The sequence below is a fragment of the Contarinia nasturtii genome, unplaced genomic scaffold (genome assembly GCF_009176525.2).
Source record: "Contarinia nasturtii isolate CC-2019 unplaced genomic scaffold, AAFC_CNas_1.1 Cnas_scaffold_493, whole genome shotgun sequence".
NCBI classification, from domain to species: Eukaryota; Metazoa; Arthropoda; class Insecta; order Diptera; family Cecidomyiidae; genus Contarinia; species Contarinia nasturtii.
Genome location: NW_022197846.1, coordinates 2,026,041 through 2,044,827, shown reverse-complemented (window position 1 = coordinate 2,044,827; position 18,787 = coordinate 2,026,041). Strand labels below are relative to the sequence as shown.

The 18,787-nt window shown below is 34.9% G+C and overlaps 1 protein-coding gene across 5 annotated transcripts in view; it reads right to left on the bottom strand.

Annotated features, from left to right (window-relative positions):
• LOC116339262 (segmentation protein cap'n'collar) overlaps positions 1-18,787 on the bottom strand; it is an 86,875-nt gene that overhangs the window by 15,323 nt on the left and 52,765 nt on the right. For all 5 annotated transcript variants that reach the window (XM_031765034.1, XM_031765033.1, XM_031765035.1 and 2 more), the window contains 2 exons: positions 18,292-18,380; positions 17,788-18,189 (listed from right to left, as the gene is read on the bottom strand). In XM_031765034.1, the coding sequence (XP_031620894.1) occupies positions 17,788-18,189; positions 18,292-18,380 (491 nt within the window). The remainder of the gene's footprint in view (positions 1-17,787; positions 18,190-18,291; positions 18,381-18,787) is intronic.

Sequence of the window (18,787 nt, the reverse complement as noted above, 5' to 3'; positions counted from 1 at the left end):
TGTGTTTTAAAATCGGAATTAATGAGTAACCGCGAGCCGTACGTTCTAGTGTATGTGTGTGAATAAATCACAATGAAAAAAAAAGTAATCCATCTTTGTCATATGCCAGCATTCATAATTCATAAACAAAATGTTTTACTTAACGAAAAACTATACATTACTCATTATTCCAACGCCAAGAGAGGCGAATGTGTGCGGTGTGCGCTCACTCGCGCGCAAATATATGTCTACGTGTTATAGACTAATATTCATAGAGAAACAAAAAAAAAATTGCCGAAAAGACTTTTTTTTGTTCAACTACCGCAAAAGTACCGGAGTTCGGTTGAATTTTGGGCAGACACTATATATATTTTATTGTTACACTTTGCTCTTTTTCTCTCTCTCTCTCTCTCTCTCTCTCTCTCTCTCTCTCTCGCGCAAACTTTTCACGGAATCAATGTGCGACATTGTTCCTCGATTTGGATTACCATCATCGGATGGTGTGTGCGGTACGAACAAAACTGAAATCAATTTATTACACGAAATAAAAAGCAACGCACTTATGGTGAATTAATTACTCGACCTATTGAAATTTAAGCACACCGTACACATCCGGACTCTCACAGATCATGAGATTGATTGTTTTGTAAATTATTCTAACCAAGCTGCCACAATGGAAATGAATCGTTTTAGAATCAGATTACAACCAAAAAGCAATTACAATAACATCATGTTTGGTTCAATATTTGGATTTTTATTTTTAATGGATTTTTTTTTGATTCTCGACGATTCAAGATTCGAATGTGGAAACAATGGTTTCGGTGGTGTCACCAAAAGCGTTCATCATCTCATCAGCTTCATTGAGATAATAAAAATACGCGTTTGGAATCAATTTTCCTTTGATGTATAGCCCGATTTCGAAATCTTGTTGAAGTTTTGACAAAATTTCCAATTCAAATTCTTTCGGACCTTTCACAAGCCGGGGCGGATTGAAGAATTGAAAAAATGTATCCCCTTCGATTTTCATGTCATCTTTCCAATTGATCTCACATCCCAGCGTTTTGATCACGGAAAAACCGTCACTGTCACAGCTCATTATGTAATGTTTGGTTAAAACGGTATTGTCAAAAAATGGATTCGATGCAAATTCAAATTCCAATGTAAATGCAAATTCCGGTTCGTTTATGAGTTTCACGCTGACATCGTCTAAATAGGTGAATGCCTTTTCATCGCAACCACGAATCAGATCATGTGTGCAATTTTTAAATGCTTGTAACCAAAAATTTGGAATTCCATGACCATTTGCTGCAGTATGCTTTTCGTTCAATTGCAGTTTTTTCAATGTGGCCGCCATGTCGACGACATCGCTCACTTGTGTCGAACAGTCACCGTTTCCGTTTACAATATCTTTACGACGCTTACAAATTTCCTGACGCTTTTTCTGATAATCCATATCCAGCGCATAAAACTGACGATGAAAATCCATTTCAACGATTAGATATTCGAGTTGTAACATGTTCAATGCTTGCAAACGATTTTCTAGGTCTTGGACATTCGACGAATCGGAAGCATTTGAAACTTGTTCAACAATTCCATTCATTTTTTTTCTTCAAATTTCGCTTTTTCTTTTGCTGCAAATCAACGTTGGAGTTCTTTTCTGTTTTTTTTTTTTTTTTTTTTTTTTTTTTGAATTAATATCGCTATATTGCTGTGTTTTGTCAATCAAAATCAGACCGGTTACTTTGTTTCAATCCACTTTGAATTCGCTTTAATTTCGTATTTAAGTCGTAAACATGAGCGATTGTTTTCAAGTGTATGTATCTTGTCTCCAAGTTGATTTGTCGTCGGGGTTCTGGGATTGCGTGTGAAAACAGTCAAGTTATTTTTTTTATATTCTCGCTAAATCTTCATACGTCCATTAAACTAAATTATTAGTTATAACACGTCATTTAACTAATCGAATGTAATAAGGAGTTTTATATATTGATAAATACTACTGGACTAGGTAGTTTACTTTATGCATTAAATGCGAGAGAATATGAAAAATATAATAATGATTATGCTTATTATTTGCCGACTAGGGTGGTTCGATTTTTATGAAAATTCAGAAGGGATACTGGCTATAGTTATAAGTTATGGAAAAATATGTAAGATTTACGAATATGACGTTTTTTTGACATAATTGATGTCACAGACCCAGCGCCTCGAGGGGTCCATTTTTTGAAATTTGACCAAAAATTTCAATTTTTTCAAAATTTTCAACACATGTTAAAAACATTTTTTCTGGTTCGTAACGCTGCTAATTAACAGATGTGAAACAGATCGCCAAAGGCCATTAAAGAGCTCCCGGACTTACCTCTACCTGCAAATAGGGTCCCAACATGACTGAACATTTTTCAAAAAAATGAACCAACAAAACAAAATTTTAACTCATTATTGAGGTGGTCTGATATTACTGAAATTGTCCGACTCACTCTGTAACCTTTTGAGGATGTAAAAAATGGACCCCTCGAAGCGCTAGGTCTGTGACATCAATTATGTCAAAAAAACGTCATATTCGTAAATCTTACATATTTTTTCATAAGTTATAACTATAGCCAGTATCCTTTCTGAATTTTCGCAAAAATCGAACCACCCTATTGCCGACTTTTGTTCAAATCAACAATGAGAATCGTTCGTTTGACAAATCGTTGCACAACATTTCAGACTAAAGAAGATCGATCGATAGAGAAAGAGAAATAATAAATGTACATTCCGTCAGAGCATCAAGAATTGCATTTGGTGGTGTCATAAAAACCACAATCACGACACATACTTCTGAGTAAAAATTTTTTTTGGCGGGCTGAAAGTGGTGCAAAAGCTTATTTTTCTGAAATCACCATGACTTTTTTCATTGCATTGTGGTTCATTGACCAATGTTTTTTTGTGGTTTTCAAATTTTGGAACGAATGATCGCCACCGAAAAAAAAAGAGAGCGATAGCATTTGAATAAAGCGGTCAATTTAAGTCAATGCTGTGTCGATCATGGTCAATGCCGTAACGTTTAAAAGGCATTTTGTTCGACAAAACACACTGTTTCCTTTAGCTCTGCGCACGCTCAATATCTCTTGCCCGATCTATTCGATACATTCGATCAAATGCGCCAACTATGGCTTTTGCATTAAAATGTAAACTTGAAATGAACAAACAATACGTATATGCGCACAGTGCCTATTTAATGATTAAATAATTATAAAACATTGTTCGTTGGGAATACGTATACATATATATTTTAGCTGGTCGAAAAAAAAACAACGTACATCAAAAGACGTACACATTGATCAAATACATTGAGCAAACTGAATCAAGGGGGCACTAAATTTTCTATTCCTATATTTTATTTGTGATCTTTTTCGAATAATATCTTGTTCTTTTGCGATCGAACTTCGAATTTTCCAAGACGGAATAAGTAGTGCCGGCACACAATTTTCGGCCAAAACTGAAGACAACAAATTTTGTGCACACGGGCGAGATACAAAAATCACAAATGCTTTCAAGGACTTCGTACACGCTGCAAAATTATACACAATTTTTTTCTCTCTCTCTCTCGCTCTCCTCTTTGTAATACTACTAACAAGAGGTGAAAAAAACCACTTGATGTGTTCATATATATTCGAATGAATTGTGTTCAGTATGTGCTTTTTTTCACTCTGCTCTGTTCATTTGTTGCGCTCTTTTTCCATGCATATGGAATTGAAGTTGTGTGTGCGCGCGCGCGCACACATTCTTTTAACGCATTTTAAATTACTACCATTATGGATACATGAGCAAAAAGACTATTTTTTCACTCGTTCTTCTTCTTCTTATTATATTATTTTTTCTTATAGCTGCCAAATGGGGAAAAATAGCTTGTGATGTGTGAGCGATTGTTACCTGCTTCTTTTCATTCTTAATGCATATGATTAAGTGTTGTTTCCTTTTAAATTATGCCGCACACCATAGACGATTTTTTTTTCTCGTCTTAATATAAAATACAAGAAGTGCCAAAATGACATTTTAATAATAAAAGCATAAAGTAAAACGCAGTTTGTGTTTTTTTCATCTTTTGTATGTGGATTGTTGCGTTGCAACGAGTGAAGAATACCAGCCAAATGAGAAAAGAGAGTGTGCTATAATCATATGATTTATTTACATTTGTAGAGTTTTGTGTTGCAGTTTTTCATCCATCTTTCAACACAAATGCGCAATTTCCTCTTCACCAGCAACAACAACAAAAAGCATTCATCCTTTGTTGGTTCGATCGCGCGCTCCACAATGCAAAGATTTATCATTCATATTTATGAATCATCTTCCTACGTGCGTACATTTCATATTTATGCATGTCAATCATTCTATCTTTCACTAATGATCGACTAAAAGGGAGTCTGTCAACTCTCCGTTGCAGTGCACACATATAATTTATTGGAATCATTTGTTTGTTTAGCCACCAAAAGAATGCGTGCAGATTGATGCGGCCGATTTTTTGCCCTCTCTAAAACTGGCGTGTGAGATGCTCGAAATCGTCATTTAGATCAATTATTCCAATTGATAATTGATCGGCCAGGTGTTTGGCGGCTTTCGTACAATATCTGTCACGTAAAATTCCCGCAACGTAAGAAAAAAACCCAAGCAGATCGAACACTTCTAAAACTCTTAATCGTTGGCGGACATTTAACACAAAAAACCGCGACGATGACGATTTTATACACAAATTACACGTACATAAATGTAGAGTAATTGACGGCTTTTGAAAACCGGAGCTGAATAGGAGAATAAAAATGGTAAAATGAAACGAATTTGGTAACGAAGAAGAAGAAACAGTTTGAAAACGTTTGTGTGCACGCGCTAAATCTTCAACGTCGAACCTCCGAAAAAAACATGACCTTGAAAACTTGTCGTTTTTTCTTCGCCTAAGTACATGTTATGTTTCGGTTGTGTATTTGTGCTGCTTTTTTTCGCTTAATTTCATTCCCAGGTCGTTTTTTTTTCATTTTCATTTATAGCATTTATTTCAGATGAAATAAAAAAAATTGTCTCACTTTTGTATATACACACCAAAAAACACGCGAACCAAATGGTTTCACGTCTCTGGGTTCAAGAGCTATAGTGCAAGCGAAAAAGTGCTATTATTCTGGTCGAAAGCAAAAGTGGCGGAAAAATGGCCATTTAATTTTTAGAACTCAATTCAAAGTTGTTCTAGTCGTTTTAAGTTTCCGTATTTCATCATTTTCCACGCCATTTTTTATGTGTAGACCTTCGTTTGGCCAGAATGGAAGCAACAATAAAAAAAAACATGAAACGTTAACATCAATGAATCGTATATTGACGTATGTCAATTCATTTTGCACTTGTCTTGTGCCCGAGATTAAGATAAATTAGACATGTATAATCCGGTTGTTTGAAGACGCGCTACCGCATATTATTATTTTTTTTAAGTAATTATGTATTGCGGTAGTCGCGAACTACTTAAATGGATATTAAAAGTGAAACCATAAACGAAAACGAAGACAAACAAAAACTATAAAGCTTCGCACAATTTTGTTTTCATATTATTCTTCTTCTTCTTCGTTTTCATCATCACAAAATTTGATTATAATAGCAGAATAATAACAACAACGTCAACTAAGTACAGTCGAATTTTATATCGAATATATTTCAGATGGAGTTGTGTGTGTGATGACCGATCTCGATCAGTCATTTTTTCAGTTCCAGTCAAGAACAAGTACATAATTATACAGTGTATTGCCGATCCATGCCGATCCGAGCACACACACACTCACTGAAGCCTCTCATATTGTTGCAAATGAAATGTGTTGGTACTGTTTTCTTGTAGTGTATTTAACGACCGTTTCGCTGCTTTGCAAAGACAAAACGTAAATATTAACTACTTAGTTGTCGTATGTTTTTTTTATATTTTAAATATATATTTGTCTCGCGTTGTAGCTTTCCGTCTGAATAAATTTAATTCATGTATGCAAATCGTTTTGCTTTAATTTTTATTGACATATAAAATAGTTATATATATGTGTGAATGTGTGGCTTGGATTGAAAAATCAAATCGCGAAACCCCCGGAGATTAAGAGAGGAAAAAGCATTACGCACGCTACATATCTTGCTGCCGTGCACGCACATCGTTCTCAACATGCGTTGTCGTCGTCGTCGTGGCTCACCACGTAACTTTGATTACATGGTCATTTCTGCTGTCATATTTTTTTTTGTTTTGTTTTTTTTTTTTTTTTGTTATATCTTTTTCTTCTTCTTAAATTTCTCTTCACTTGTTTGTCACTATTATTTTTCGGTGATTTTTATCAATTCATGAAGTCGTTATGGACACGCTCGGCACGTACATATTCTAATGGAAACTTAATTACAATTTGTTCTATTCCGGTGAGTAATTAATTTATAACCATCGTGTGTAGCATACGGCTACTCTGGATCAAAAGTCAAAGCTATCGTATCATAAAATGTCTCTATGTCTTTTTGTCTAGCGCGTTGTTGTTTTTTTCGTCGTATTATCACTTGATTTGCTTAACTCGATCACGAATTTAGCTCGGTTACAATGAATTGGTTGTCGGCAGTCTCTTCGGGCATTTAAATCAAGTGTCAAAACTTGGTGGGATTAGCCACTTGTTCAGCCAGCAGGATATGTTTACAACAACATAATTTGGACGCAAAGCTTTTAATTCGTGTATAGAGTTTGATTGGCCAAAAAGAGAAAAAAACAGAACTCGCAATAAAAACTGGTCAAATATATTTAGAGCTTGGTAGTTTTACTGCTGAACTATGTCGTCGCAAATTAATCAAGCGAATCGACGAAAAAAAAAAACTTATTGGGTATTTCACGTCACGTTCAGGTAATTTTTATTCAATTAAAGTGTGATTACAGCTTAGAACGTGCAGCGATGATCGTCGAAGGGATTGATAACAAAAGGCAAGAGGAAATGTGCACAAACGCGCTGCGCATACACAGTAACCGATGACGACAAATTGAAAATAATAACGTTGAAAACCACTCCCACTTTGGAATGATAACAATATTGAAAAGAGTTTTGTTAAAAGAGAATCAGATCAAGGATGTACCGATGTGATACAGTGGGGCACAAACACTTATGATGATTCCATCAAAAGGTAGTCGCTATTGAATGCCATTTCGGAGATTTGCAACCGACACAAAAACACTATATATTATAAATCGTACGGGAGACATAATCATAAAATACGCACAAAATTGCCTATAATATGCCCTATTCGATGTCGTTCGTGTGTCATACAATTTACGTCTGTCTGCCAATGTGTTTATTTTTTTTATCATGAAATAAAACGATGTGTCTTTTTTTATTCATTTCAAATTCGCCCGAATGAAAAGGCTAAATACATGATAGTCCAACCAAACCTATCATTTACCTATTTTTTTTTTTTCATTCGTTGTCTAAATAATAATTTTAAGTTTTGTGTCTTTTTTGTTGTTGTTGTTGTTGTTGTTATTTGTATTGTCGACGTTTTGTTCATCATAAATCACTACGTTATGAATTGAATCATTTAATAGCAATAATCAGACTTTCTCAGTTAGTGATTGGTATAGACAGGCGCACGCGCATATTTCTCTTTTTTATATATATGTTTTATCATTTGTGCTGGTGTTTATCGACGAACGAGTGTGTATGCGTGTGTGTGTTATTAATTTCTGTATTATTTCATTTTATTTGTTTAAAAAAAAGCAAATTTCTGTTGTCTAATGCAGAACACACAGTTTGCTTTTGTGTAATCGCCGTTTAGTGATATTTGATGTATCACATAAAATGGTGAAACCGATGACAATATACGCCGTACAATTGGTGAAAAAGAGGAAGAGATGTGTTGAACTGCCTCATGCATACGACACACACGGCACGAGTGCGAAAACCATGCAATCAGTCAGTGTTGCTGCTACGAAGAGCACACCAATGGATAGAGGCAGTACTTTGGCCATAATTGAAATGTAAAGAGATAGGCTATGTAATCAAAACTGCCAATTTACTTTTGAGCTAATACAACACACTCACTCGCTCACATTCGATGCAATGCAATTCGAATGTTGAAACAAATGAATAAAAAAAGCATGTTCGTATTGAAAAGAAAGAACGAACAAAATTGAATCTATTTCAAGGTCATGTTTTATTTTATTCTATTTATATTATTCAATATCTATCTGTTTGTCTTCTCAACGGCTTTGTGTTTCTATTGGTTTTGTTCGCTTCAGACCACATCACGCATATTATCGCCAACCGATACAATTGATGAATGTAAACTATTAGGAAAAGAGAAGAACGAAAAAAAAAATCCGGGAAAATATACTTTGTATTTGCTTCCGATGAATCTCCTTGAAAATTGATCAAAAACCTAGCATTAACGATTCATGCTGTTTTTTTTTTGTGGTTCTTCGGTTTGTCTTGACCGAAGAGTCAAGCATCGAAAAATGGCCGCGACTATCGTCTAGATTTCGCAGTGCTATATATATTTCCAATATGGCCGCCTCGCTTGATGATGATGATAATAATAAGATACGAGAGAACACAAGGCAAAACAATGATTCGACAATAAATCAATCATTTTCATGGAACCATACTGGCCGCTTACACGAACACACATAATGCCTGTACATCCGATTGGATACAACTTAATTGGCATATATATATATATTTTTTTTGTGGAGAAAATTATTATCAATAAATTGAATTCAGGTGAATGATAAAATAATCATAATCGACCTAAAAACTGTTTAGATCCGCTGTTTTACAATGACTTCACTTTTATTTGTTATGTTGACGTGCCGTGTCCCATTGCAAATATAGAATCAAAATGGTCACACTCGATAATTATAGTGTGCGAAAATTGAATAAATAAGAATAAGTCTGTAATGTGACATTTTGGTGGTTTATCAGTGCGCTCTCCCTCACTCGCCTCACCGATTCCGATTGCATCAGAATCACACGTGCTTGTGCAATAGTCCATTGAAGGACGAGAACAGAGAGAGAAAGAGATTTGATTGCGTGACAGAGGGCGTTTCAGCATTTCTATTCTGGTGGGTAATTTTTGTGCATTTTTCGTTCATTTTTCTTTTTCTTTAAAAATATATAGTAGAATCTCAATCATATAAAGTCAAATGACAAGGCATTTGATTTTTTCTCTCTGTTATAAAAAAAAATGAATGTTCATATAGAAAAAAAACTCTCAATTGTATTTTCCCTCGAAAGCGATTCTTTTCCCTTTGTTTTGCTGCAAATGGGCACAATTTGTTTTCTTTGTTTTCGCTGGCCGCCGTTCGCCAACCCCCTTTGCAATCAATGCAAAGTTCGTTGCAAACCATTGTATTAGGTCGATCACGATTATTAAACTCAATGACAAATCACGCGTAAAAACGCAATTCTTTGACCGGCCAAAAACCGTCTGAACTTGAATTCGCTTCACTTCATAAGTCATACAGACTGTGGCATGTACTTTGTGCCAAATGGCTGTTTTAATGGTGGAACCAAAACTATAGAAGTTCATGGTTTCACAATGACCTGCGTAAAGCACATTTATCGATTACAAAGTAGTTTGCAAAATGTTTCCCAATTTTCAACATGAATGTATCTCCATGAACCCAAAAAAAAAAATCAAATTGGCCCAACAAATGCTCAATGAGTAAATAGACTTTATTTGAAGCGAGGAACCCAATTTTGAATGCTTAAAATTAAAAATCGAAAAACCAATAACTTAATAAGGATATTAATTACATGTATTCGCTGAATGTTGTAGACTTAATTAAAACTATTTTTAAGTTAACATCCAATGTGTGGCTGGAAAAGACGCACTTACACACACCGATCTATTTGATTTTGTCTTTTTGATTCGTTCACTACAATATTGTTATTTATTCAGTTTGTTTTTTTTTTTTTTTTGCATCATTTTGCACAATCTATTTTTGATTATAAATTTTGTTTCGGTTTCACTTGTTATGCTCTTCACTATGTTCACGATGGAATTTAAATAAAAAAAAACAGTTCTCTTATTGATGTGCGCACTTCAAGTTCAAATCGATGACAAAACTCTTAATGCCACATAGAAACACGGCAAATAAAAGATGAACGAAGAAATAAAAAAAAACAACAAAATTACAACAATATCGACAATTGATTGATTGATTCGTTGAATAGCCGAAAAACCATCGAACGAAGATGACATCCAAACAAAAAAATGGCAACAATAATATTAATAACAAACAAATCATATAACAATAACAACAACCACAATTAAAACATCTTTAAAGCACTTGTTAAGACAAATCTTGTACACAATATAATGTCGATAATCATCAATGCAAAACAAAATGGATACGATTTGACTATCGTCGATACACACAGGCACAGGCGAACTATGGGCGCCCAAAATATGCGCGCGCGCGTTTGCGCTCTCGCACACTCACACTTAATTAATTACTTATTTGTTGTGGCGATGAAGACGGAGAGCACACGGAATAATCAATATCGATTGATAATGATAAAAACACCGTCTCAAAACCGTTTACGATCAAAATGTCCATTTATACATGTATATAATCGCGTTCGAAGAAGAAGAAGAAGCAAAAAAAAAATAACAGGAACGAATCGAACAAATGGTCAACAAAATAATAACAATTATAATAATAATAAACAACAAGAAAAATCACACGAATGTCTGATGTCGGGTTGATTATTTAATAGCACTTGCGCAAAAACGAAACGTTTTCATGCTATCCGAACGTTGGTCAAACATCAACTAAATTCAAAATTCAAACGTACAGCAAAATATGTATAAACACATATATTATATTAAATGTTATTATTGCCATCTCGTTCATCATTCCTTTCGAATGTATCTGAACATGAAGAGAACAACTGCGGCTGCCATTGCGAACAGAGAGTACAGAAAAGCAACAACAGCACACAACGTGTGCTTTATAAATGCTTTTATTTTCGTTGACGATGTAGATGTGTGTCGGTGTGCGTGTAGCAGCAGCAGCACAAGAGACGATCGTCAATTCGATCGTTGTAACAGTGTAACGGCGCAGTAAGTGCTTCTAAGCGACAACACTCGGAAGCTACTCGGATCTGTACCACATAGATGATTCCTTGTTTCAGGATTGTTTTGAAAATAGCATGATCAAACTTTAGAGAGATCTTCCAATCCAAATTTTCAGAGAAACTCTTGCAAAATTATTATTCTTTCTTAAGAACTTGAAGTTGAGTTTGGAGCCGCGCAGTGGTAGCGATAGCTTACAAACACCAACAAATGACCAAAACCTAATTACACCGAATATAATATATTCTGATGTGCCTTCGGTTGTAAACAACAGTTTATGAATACAAGACAGTCGAGTTGAGAGATTTTTTTTCTTCTTCTTCACATCTTCAGTTCAGCCAACGCTTTGATTAATTTGTTCGCACTTAATCATTTGTTCTGTGGCCTGGTGAAAACACGGTGAAGAAAAGAATGTGCCGACCGGCACACGTATAAATTCTACAGGTTTTTTTTGTGTACGTGGCGGCTGTGGCAGCGACAACGACGACTTCGAGACATCCGGATATATTTATCATAGCAAACTAATGAAAAACATTCATTTTTATCGCTTTATTATGATGTTTGTTTGCAAAGTAGTTTTTCCTCTTTTTTTATCTTGCGCTTAATTTCGGCTTACGATTTTGCATGGACTACATTAGAATAAATCCTGAGTGTGTTCAAGGAAAATTCTGTGCGCGTTCACACAATTTTAAATGCGAAATGGTTGAAGCATCTACGATCATACAATTCTGGTCATTTTTAGATTCGTTTAATGCGTTACAAATTTGTTCTTGAGTTGAATTTTTTTTCTTTGCTCTGTGTCGCTTTTTCACAATGTGTATTTTTTTTGTATCATTTCTCATGTTCGTGTTGTCTTTCAATTCTCTTCCTTTATAAATTTTTACGTATGAGCAATGTGTGTGTGTGTTTGCGTTTTTTTTTTTGTATTTTCTTAATTACAATTTAGCATTAAATTTCGCATTTTTTCCTAAGCGACATCAAGGTCACTGTCGATTTTTTATTCTTCTCTCTGTGTATGTCTCTCATGTCCGCACATAATAACCACTATTTTGAATCCGGTGTGTGTGGATAGGAAAAAATAATAATAAGAGTACACATTAGATAAGTTGTGAATGCGAAGAGGAATTGAAGCCGATTGAACACATCAATCTTGAATTGAGCGCCGAGCAATGACGTTCAGAAAGTTATTGAATATATAAAATTATGCTGTGTGTGTGTGTGTTGATGAAAAAAAATTAGATGAAAATATCAATCGAATCAACGACGGCAATCGAGACACCACATAACATACACAAGCTCATTTTTTTCCCTTCAACATTTGTCATTTTGCCATTGATTCTTGGTTGTTGTTGGTTTTTTTTCTTTGCTGTTCTCTTCACTTCAAAACATATTCTCATTTGATCTATACACACACGCACATGTCTTACACAAAAGCCTTGTCTTGGCGGAATTTGTAAGCTCGCAAAGTGCTTATTATCGACATTTGCGTATTGCCCATTTGATAATATTAATTTTTGGCCGGAAGATGAGCGGCATCATACAATGTGATCGGGTGCTCTCATGTTGTTTTTCTTTTCATCAAAATAGAATTCAGCATTAATGGTAATTTGTGTATTACATCGAGAATATTATTGTTTGAAAGAAAACAAAACAAAACAAAAATGACTTTCTCTCATTGTTTGGATCGCATATTCATGTTCAGTGGGTCGAACATTTCAGCATCAAAGTGAGAAATGAGACGCACAGAAAGAGAGAGAGAACAAAAGCGATGCAATGTAATTTATCATGAGATGATTGAAAGGTGAGGCGCCCAAATGAAAACACATTTTACATCGGAGTGGTTCACATCGGAGTGCGTGAGATACGACGAATAATTTTTGGTGTTTTTAAACTCTATTTTTTTTTACATAGTTTTCAAAAGGTTAAACCACACTGAAATGTGTCATGAAATATCACACGTGAACAACAACAACAAAAAAAAATAATGAAAAACTGCGTGAAATTGGCAATCGCTATTAGCAAATGCAATGTGTGCTATTGTCAGGCTGACGGGACAAGGTAGAAAAAAAAATGTACACATAGTTCATTTGATTCATGTCGATCATGGAAAACTAGGTGATACTCTATTGAGTGAGAGTTAAATGCTAATGCCCATAATGATGTGATTCTTGTGTGTACTCGACGATCGCACCGAGTTTTTTTTAAGACGACTCTGTGAAATGCTTGATGGCCATGCGTAGTCAATCATTGGAATCGTTTTAGCCTGAAACCATTTTCTGTCACTTGGTCTGTCTGTTCTTCATTTCTACGGCTCTGTGTATGCGCGTGTGTGTGAGGCAAATCACACTTTTTTATGTTGTTCGATTAATTTATGCATGTACCGGCTACAAATGATTTTATTACGACTTGATCTGTCCAGTTTCCAGTAATTCAATGCTTAATTTAATTAAACTCAGCGATCACAATAGAATGCGGCTTAAGAAAAAAAAAAAATCGTGAAAAGAAATTATCTCAGTGCAGAAGATGAGCATGAAAAGAGAAAGAGAGAAAAGTGAAGCGAAAAATTCGAGAGAGATGAAGAAGAGCAGTCGAATTGGAAAATGTAGTTGTGCGTTTTGTGACGGTAATGGTTGGAACGTGAATAATTGCTGGACATTAGTTTTGTTTTATTTCGGCTAGATATGTTTGATGTGCTTTCCGGAATAATATGTGAATCGAACCGTTAAGCATTTTGTATTATGTATAAAACACGCGTAGTTCCACATTATCCGCGCACAAGTACACAACAGATCGAACACAGACGGTCAAACAATGGACAAACGATCAGAGGAAAAAGTCGTCAGGTGAACTAAACAATGGAAATAAGTATCATCGAAATCACTTTTTTTTCTTTTCAGTTTTCATCTCGTTTTTTTCCGGCTCTTTCTCTATCACCGACTCTTTCTCTTGCTCTTTTGCTTGAAAAAAGTCCCCTACGCAAACTGATACAGACGAATTGAGCGAGAGAGATAGACCGGACCAATCGATCAATCGAGATATGGCACGGAGGCTATGACACACGCGATCAACACAATGCAAAAGTGCAATTGAGAGCAAGAGTATTAAAAATATCTTAATCAACAATGTACATAAGTTGCCAAATAACATCCAAAAACTCTATAATAATATTAATCGTTTTGCTTGAGCCAATGTATTGCTTCATTACCGTGTGTAATTTACGTCGGTTATTACATACGTCTCTCTCTCTCTCTCTCTCTCTCTCTCTTTCTCTCTCGCGCTCAGACCGATCGTTAATCTTGTGGCAACTGTCTTTATGTGCCACTCATTGTATACTTATTGTACATTTGACACACGCAGCACTTCTTCCAAATGCTAAAAAAGCCACATTCCATCACAACACAAAGTAATGTCTCTATCTCATCAATTTATTTAAATGGTTTTTTTTTCTTGGACGATACGTCGATCGAAATGTATGTCTCGAGGCAAATAGTACACCAATTTCATTGAACAAATTACCTTTATTAAATGCAATAATAACTTTTATTATATTTTATTGGTGGAAAAATTCAAATGAAAAGAACGTGAATGATCGGAGCGACGTGCCAAAAATGTCTTTAATTGCTTTCTTCGCCAAAAACAGCCAACGGGCAAGAAAATTCAACGATCATTTCGACTACATGGCCGATTTGATGTTTGGAAAAAATCTCTCGATACGATCGAATGAGTAGCAATGTAGAAAATCCAAAAGGCTACGAAAATTAAACTTTTGTCTTTTCGATCATCTGATTGCTAGATTACATAAGATCATTATATCGATTTTTGTGCTGACATCTCTTCAAATTGTAACTTGCTCTGTCCAAAAAAATTCACGATGAGTATTCAAAAATCGAAGCAAGCTAATTTTTCAAACACCATACTGCACACACCAAATTTTGTTTGAAAATGAATAATAGAATCACACTCCAACGCAAAAATTTACCATATCTCCGTGCCAAACCGAACATTTTCGTCGAACAATGTTTTTGACCGTTTCATTTAAATTATATATGAATAACACTCATGCGCCGTTGTATATGTATTCCGAAACACACGAAAAATAATGTAATCATTATGTTAAAACATCAAAAATTTCATTTTCAGTGTGTGTGTTCGGTTTTGTTTTGGTCACTTGGTTTGAAATTTAATATAAGTAACATGAATATGTTATGCATAGAAATCAGTCAAACGTATCGGCCGCTGTTTGTGCCGCCGATTGCAATGGGAAAAATTGTACAAAAAAATGAAAAAACAATTGCTATTTACTTAACCGGTATTGTTGTTGTGACAGTTGTTTTATTTTTATTTTTTAAATAGTTGAAGTGGTTTCTGGACGATGCTCCGAAAGATGTGCAGCGGTCGATTAAAATGTATTCTAAATATTGCGCGTGAAGAGCTGAAAATGTGTTTATTACCTATTGGAAGACTCTTGCATTTTCGACACAAAAAAAAGCAACAAATTCGATTTCGGTTCATCATCGCAAACAATAGAACCATCTGCGTTCTTTGGCAAATGGTGTGTTCATTCAACTAATCGTTTTTTTTTTACTTCTTCAATTGAATTAATTTTTGGTTGCACACACCATTTCGAATATGGGCAGCAATCGTTTTCATTTCGAAAAGGAATCATTGTTTAAAAGAAAAATGGCGTCATTCATTGCGCCAACACAAAATGACTTTATTTGGTGGTGAAAGAGAAAAAAAAACCGTGAAGAAAAAACCAGAACCAACCCTGCTGGTTGTACGTATGAAATGTCTGTAGTAACTGCCTTAAGTGCAATTAAAGCGAATGAATTCACTTCGAGTTGGCTTAATCCTTCTAATCCCATTTCTGATGAACGAAAAGCTGTGTTACCACTTTTCTTCCGATCACAGATTTTTTTTTTTTTGTTGTCGGAGTTCTTAGCATAGTCGAGCAATAATTTCTTGTTAAAAGAAAGCATATGATAGGAACTGCTGACAACGGGATACGGCTTAGTTAATGACTTCTCGAGAAGAGAGAGAGAGAGAGAGAGAGAGTAAAAAAATGTTGAAGCCAAAAATTTCACGCGAGCTCGATTGTGATTGCGTATCAACGCAAGGATAATTAAGCAGAGAGAAAGTAACAAAATAACTTGATGTGATGGCGTTCCTTTGAATGATTTTTATTCGATGAATGCTCAGAAACAATTTTTTCTCTCTTATAATGAAATGAATGCAAGGCGAACGTTAAAAAAACATTGAAAAAGAAATCGATAATCCCGTAATTCGTGAAGGCAACACAAACTGAAAAGGAGAAAAACTAATGAGAGAATAAAGAAAGTAACTTAGTTGCTGCATTGCACACAGTAAAAACCAAATGCATGTGTGTGTTTGTTCTGTAGCCGCATAAGTTATGGCTACCTGTGGGTTTCGGTAACTTAAACTTTGTGTACCTGTTTTGTTCATCTTCTATGGTTTGTCGTAAAAAACCACAGGCTCTGCAACATACACACACACATCGATTGCATTGTTATTAGTGGCCGTTTGTTTTTACGGCTGTTGTTATTTCGAGTTTTTTTTTTTCATTTTCTCCAATTTGTAGTTTCTTTTTTTCTCGATGCTTCTTCATCTGTTTCATTTTGTTTGACTCGTTCGATGGGATGACACCAAGTGGTTTCGAGAAGAATGCAATTCGAAGGATGACGAACGAAGATGAAGAAAAGAAGGAATAAGGTGAAATTATTTAATTCTGGCAGCAAACCAAATTGGGTGTTGTTGCACATGTACACAGGTAGCTGAATACATCGATCGAGAAATTAATGGAACGAAACATTTTGATGAAGAGCATATTATGTTTTATGCTGAAAAACTATAAAGAAAATATAGAATGCCGGAATCACGAATTAAACGGCATAGACAATTTACAAGAAGAAAAACATGAAAACTTGCTGATTAGATTATGTGATTGCCCTTTTTTTTATTGTCGTCGTCTGCATTTTCATCATTCGTTTGATGCGTCCGAATTCACATCGATCGAAAGGAACGAAACACACACACACACAGGTCTTTGTTCGTCAATTTGACAAAAAAGAAATGTGTAATTTCATCGAGATCGAGATAAGGGCTAACCCCTGAATAAGCGACAAAAATATGTCAATGTTCGATATCAAATCGTTTTATCAACTGTACGTGTGGTTTGGAAATTAGTCAAATTTGCTCTTTCTTCCCCTTTCCAATGGCAGTGGATTCAATCACGCCATCCATTCTCATTTAGATTTTACAAATGTTACACACGTTATTCTTAACTGTCCCAAGTTTATTGTCATAGTATTATTCATTTTTTGTTTTGTTCAATATTTGCCGTGTGTATTTTTCGTGTCTGTAAAGCATACACAGGGAATAGTGTCGGTTGAGCATTTGTCAAGTGGATTTTGTGAGAAAACCACTTGCCACCTTTTCAACTTGTCGTCGTTTGAGGATTTGTTGACACACAATGAATATACGTCTCAGTTATACCATTCGATTTCTGTACAGCTGGACACATTCAAGTACCACTACACAATATGAAAATCCAACACTTGAACAATGTTTTTTTGCTCCTTTTTACACGGAATTAAAAAAAATTCTCAAGAAAAACGATATCAAATCTATTTGCGCAACAATTACACTCAAAAGGATAATATTTTTTATTGGAATGCATGGTTGTTTATTTACCTGATGGTGATGCGAATGATAGGATGACTGTCGATGGTACATATTTGTATTGGCATGACCGTAGTTTTGTGCCACTGTACGTGGATGTTGAAATGGACCGGCTGATTGAATCATCATATCCAATTCGTCTAAATCGTTTGCTTCATTAATTATTGCGCTTAAATCGGCGGATATTTCCTCCTCGGTTAGCGGCGGATCGAGCAAAAGTTGCAATTCACTGCCGTGAATATCACTCGTTGATGGTTTATTGTCTTTTTGTTCAGTTGTTAATTTTTCGGTTGGAAATGCAAAATTTGTATCAAATTGATTTGATGTCGATGTACTTGCGGTTGCTACACTACTCGATTCACCGTTCACGTCCGAATATTCACTTTTCTTCAGTTCTTCGGCTAAAATTTCATCCTATAAAAATTATATCGATTTTTTTTTGTTATTTGATTTATTTACACTTGGATTACGTATGCCAGTGATACGATTTTAATATTGAAACAAATTAATACTTACAACTTGATTGTTTTCATTCGCAAGATCGGCCAATTGTAAAACATCCTGTAAAATTTCTTCCAATTGTAATGGTAACTGGATGTATTCACCTGGAGATGAAAATCAATAAAAATTAATCATTATTCAATCGGGAAGAAAATGTGTGTGTGTGAGAACTTTTTTAATTAATTGGATTGAGCAAATACCATCGATTTTGATACATCTTATTCAATTTCAAGAGAGACTCAATTTTTCGTCAACAATCTGTCATACATATTTTTTTTTTGTTGTCAAAAACAAATTTGGGCAAACATCAAAATCAACTTATGTGATCAATCACACAAAAAACGACTATGTTAAAATTGGTTCTAATTGAAACGAAAATTCCGAAAAATTAAAGAAAAAACATCGAAGAGAGAAGAATGAAAAAGAAAGAAAGTGACGAACGGTTGAGTATTTATTTAGTTGACATTGAGTTTGAACCACTTTTTCCAGCCTAAGCTCAAACATAAACAGG